This window comes from Rhagoletis zephyria, unplaced genomic scaffold (assembly GCF_001687245.7).
Source record: "Rhagoletis zephyria isolate East Lansing unplaced genomic scaffold, Rhagoletis_zephyria_1.1 Rzeph_scaffold_00343, whole genome shotgun sequence".
NCBI classification, from domain to species: Eukaryota; Metazoa; Arthropoda; class Insecta; order Diptera; family Tephritidae; genus Rhagoletis; species Rhagoletis zephyria.
Window position 1 is genome coordinate 83,791 of NW_016157427.1, and position 5,077 is coordinate 88,867.

General features: G+C 32.2%; 1 protein-coding gene across 1 annotated transcript in view; it reads right to left on the bottom strand.

The window, feature by feature from the left end:
- Positions 1-717: 717 nt before the first annotated feature.
- LOC108359126 (forkhead box protein O) overlaps positions 718-5,077 on the bottom strand; it is a 170,167-nt gene continuing 165,807 nt past the window's right edge. The window contains exon 5 of the mRNA XM_017610804.1: positions 718-1,356. Coding sequence (XP_017466293.1) covers positions 814-1,356 — 543 coding nt within the window. The 3' untranslated portion in view covers positions 718-813. The remainder of the gene's footprint in view (positions 1,357-5,077) is intronic.

Below are 5,077 nucleotides of genomic sequence, written 5' to 3' on the forward strand. Positions count from 1 at the left end.
TTAGAGCGCACCCAACTTTTTAGTTATCATAGATTTAAGTAAATACAAAAATCAGTAATTATTGAACTAGCAAAGTAATCATTTGCGTTGTTAATTGTACATGGCGATCCATGAAGTTTTTTGAGAGAACTACGACAACATTCCGAAAACATGAACCCGGTGCAAACTTCACAGCACAGAAGGCCTGCAGTTTACATACCCTAGAACTTACGTTTATTAGTGTCCAAAAGCCGGTACACAAGCATCGAAGACGTACACTATACTCATCGGACCGAATCATGTTACAGTGTCTGTTGATCGACTCAAACTAGTCTATGGTCCTAAAGATGAGTTGGCAGCAAAAAACGATCTGTGGCATGGAAAGAACTACTTTTTTTCGAGGCTTCGTATGGAAAGTTGGTGGTATACTTTTGCATATAAATACATTCAGGTGGCATTACTGATCTGAAAGAAAGTCATATAATTTTTTGCATTTTTAGCTACACACGTCAGCTAACATCACGCTGATATAGATATAAATACAACTAATTTGACAAGTTTTTGGTTCCAGCACATTCTTCTTCGATTTTGGTATTGAACTTGTACTTTGTAATAAAGAAATATAGAATAAAGTATTATACATGTATGTGTATGTATATTTTTAAATTGTATTCAACATGAATAAGGCAACGAACTACTTGAATATTTGCACTTTTTTTATTTCATTTATTACCTTCATCAATAAATCAAATGTTCATCCATATTTAATTCAAATTTATGCTCTAATTAAATAGTTTGTTTCTTTTAAGTAGGTAGGTATTCGAGTAATAGATACTAGTAGTCGCTCACAGAAATGTCCAGGAAATTATCTAGTATATCTTCACGATTGTTATCCATGCTACGCAGATACTGAAAGGCTTCTTCAATACCATCGATATATGGTCGAATGTTGTCAATTGCCATAATTTGCTGATTCTGGTGTTGTTGTGCATTGAAAATAGTACCGTAGTTGCCAAAATCAGTGGTGTGTGTCATAAGTGTTGTGGCGGTTGTGGTTGCCATTGAAGAGGCTGTGACGTAACCAGATGGTTGCACTAGATGTTCAACGATAACATTTGGCCTTGGTGAGTATGCATTTCCGCCTTTTTTTTCGTTTTCGTTGCTGTTGATTAGTACGGGCGAAAGGCATTTCGTAGTCAATTTTGTAATAGTATTTGTAGTTAGATCGGGATTGTAATTCATTATTCTCCTTGATTGTTCATTTGTTTGGCAATTGGAAACTTTCGGAAATTTATTGGATGATTCTTCTTTATCTAGATAAGAGGACACAAGTATGTTTTCGCATGAAGTTGGGATACCTTCATCATTGATAAAAATCTGTGGAAAATAAGAAGTTCAAATAAAATTAAGTGAAAGGTATGAAATTTTAAGAAAAAGCAATTGCTTAGTTATTATGCATATGGCCCATTGTGTTAGTTGAAAAGTCGCTGTTTGCGTATGGCGACTCGGAATGTATTACACATTATTATTGAGGGTTGCCCTGGTCTTATAATATCCTTGGTTTTCAAGTACCTTTAATTTTGCTTAAGCTTGTTATCAAGAACAACTACATATGGAGGCATAGTTCATTCAAGTGGCAGGTTCGGAAAAATCGGACCACTATAACATATAGGAGCGCTCTACCCTTTAAGAGAGAATTGCATCGACATTTTGCTCAGGCGGGGACCAATTGATCGCAGTTTTTTGTCTTTTGTCATTTTCCTACCTTATTCCTGTCATTTGTCTTATTCTATTCTCAAATACCTAGCCTCTTTCTACAATTTTCCTCTCAACTATATCTTGTCTTATATATGTCTTATAATTAATGCGACTCTTCATTTTCAAATAGCAAGTAAGTAACTAGTTAAAATTATTAAATGCATTTGTGCTTAGCCATGTAATCCTAACATCTAACACTTGAAAGTAAAACCGCCTGGTTGTTGTGTTAGATCTGTACCGTAATTGAAATAAATAAACAATAAATAAAATATAGCTCCCATACAACTGATTGTTTAGATATGAGATTTTTCGTTATAACTTCTCCATTAATGCAGCTAGAAACATGAAATTTCACACTATTTTCATTCATTATCAACAGAAAGTTTACAGTAAAATGAACAAAGATCCCGATAGCCTATTTATTGCCTCCATACAACTGATTGTTCGGATATGGGGTTTTACTGTAGAACTCCTTTATTTGGACAACCAAAACCGATAAATTTCGTCAGAAATTTTATAAATAATAATAAAAAGTCTACTCGACGAAATCTAAGCTGTATAAGTTTTATCCAAACCTGTTAACTTTGGATTACGATTACTAATCAAAACGATTACATAGGTTCAGTAATCGTAATGGATAATTCAATTAGTGTTTTTAACGGAGGAATAAGTAATCAATTTTAATTAGAATTAATCAAAAACAGTCATGATTATTTGTCATTAAAAAAATAATCAATAATAATCAAAAATAATCAAAAAAGTAGTTGATTAAATTTGGTGATTACTTTTGATTATTTTTGATTTTTTAATTATATTTAATTATTAGTTCGATTTCGTTGTAAAGAAACATACTTGTTTGTTTTCTGATGGTATGACATGCTTAAAGTAGCGGAATACACATACATATCTAACATATATGCATACTAGGCATGTTAATTTTTTCGATTTTTATGATCCCGGGATTTTCGGGATGTCGTTGTTTCAATCCCGAGATCCCGGGATTCCTAGGGCATCTAGATGCATTTCTGCATCAAAACGAAAATTTAAAAAAAATATCAGTTACGTTATTTTGGCGGTTAGGGCTCGTTATAATTTCAAAGATATGGTTAATTTCAAAAATAATTTAAAAAAATTCAGTGCAATGTAAAACAAAAGTATGGCTACCAAATGAAATAATTTTTTTACGTTAGAAGGACGAATAGGAATTGAAAATGCGCCTTTAATCTATTTTATATGTTTAAGCTAATAACTTACTCCTTAGTTGTGTGAACTTTTTCCAAAATAAGAATTTAAAAATTTCAAGGATATTCGAGGATAAAATTATAAAAGGGTATTTTCAATACCTACCCGTCCCTTACGCACCAAAAAATGTAATGTGTTTTAACTCTACAGAATCTTCTCTTTCATTTGAAACCGATACTGGTTTTTTAAGTATATTGCACTGAAATTTTTAATTAATTTTTTGAGTTACTCATATCTTTCAAATTTCAAAGTTCTTTTAAAAAATCCTTACATCAGAGAGAAAAATTAAGAACGCAATTTTATTATATTTGGCCCTTGGTTTGGCTAATATATTGATTTTTTTGTGTGCAAAAATGTTAAATATTAAATAACCAAAGGAAATATAGCAAAAACTGTTCAACATAAAGCGTTTCTATTATTGCCACCAATGTAATTTACAAATCCTGAAAATCCTGGGATTCCAGGCAAATAATCCCGGGATTTTCGAGACTTAAAAAAGACGGGGATCCCGGGATACCGGGATTAACATTCCTAATGAATTCCTCCAAAAATGGAAATATTCGCAACATCCTTAATATCTATGGTCATTTGAAAGAACAGCGTAAAACCGGCACCCGGAAATTGTGCATACGAAATAATGCATATGAAAAAGACCGAAATAATGCATACGAAAAAAACCGAAAAAATACATATATGCACAGTTTCGCTTGAAAACCGAAATAATGCATATGAAAAAGACCGAAATAATGCATACGAAAAAAACCGAAAAAATACATATATGCACAGTTTCGCTTGAAAACCGAAATAATGCATATGAAAAAACCGAAATAATGCATATATGCACAGTTTCGGTTGAAAACCGAAATAATCCATATGAAAAAACCGAAATAATGCATACATGCACACTTTCGTTTCAAACCGAAATAACGCATATGAGAAAAACGAAGTAANGGACACACAGCTGATTTTAAAAACACTATAATAATAGACCAAGAGAAAAGGGAAAAGACTAGGTACACGCTGGAAAGTCTGAGAATAATGGAGAAAAGAGAAAAAACAATAAATAAAAAGGAAGATACCGATGACATTGCCGCGGCTTATATCTTATGTTTACAAAATTAATTTAAAAGTTTTCAGTCTTGACTAAACTACCACACAAGATGGTATTGGATATTTAGCAATTAAGATTTAGAAATGTTTAAGTGTTAATACTGTGAGTATTGTCTTGCATCGAGTTAGAATTGTTTGTTTACATATGTTATTGTCATCCAACTATATTTATATGTGAATACGTACATGTATGTATGTACTTGTTTGTGTTTCTCTGCTTTTAATGTTCTTTTTTTTATATTTTGTATTTATTGCTGTAACAGACAAAAATAAACAAATGCGCCCCTGATGATGCTAATAAGTTTAGCGAAACGTTGGGCTGTAATAGTGGAATAAACTTGTTTTATTTGCACTAAAGATAATTAGATCGGACTAGCCTATCAAGAAAATTCTGTAACATATCCAAACCGATCGGAAGCAACAAAAACTAGTAAATAATTCATATTAGAAAAAACGAAATTATCCATATGCACACTTTCGTTAGAAAACCGAAATAATGCATATAACAAAAACCGAAATAATGCATGCATCCACAATTTCGGTTCAAAACCGAAATAATGCATATGGCAAACACTGAAATAAAGCATACATGCACAGTTTCGGATGAAAACCGAAATAATACATATGTGAAAGACGAAGGTATGCATACATGCACAGTTTCGGTTGAAAACCGAAATAATGCATATAACAAAAACCGAAATAATGCATGCATGCACAGTTTCGGTTGAAAACCGAAATAATGCATATAACAAAAACCGAAATAATGCATGCATGCACAGTTTCGGTTGAAAACCGAAATAATGCATATAACAAAAACCGAAATAATGCATGCATGCACAGTTTCGGTTGAAAACCGAAATAACGCATATGAAAACCCGAAGTAATGCATATATGCACAGTGTCGGTTGAAAGCCGAAATAATGCATATGAGAAAATACCGAAAGTATGCATATGCATACTTTCGTTTTAAAAGCGAAATAATGCATAT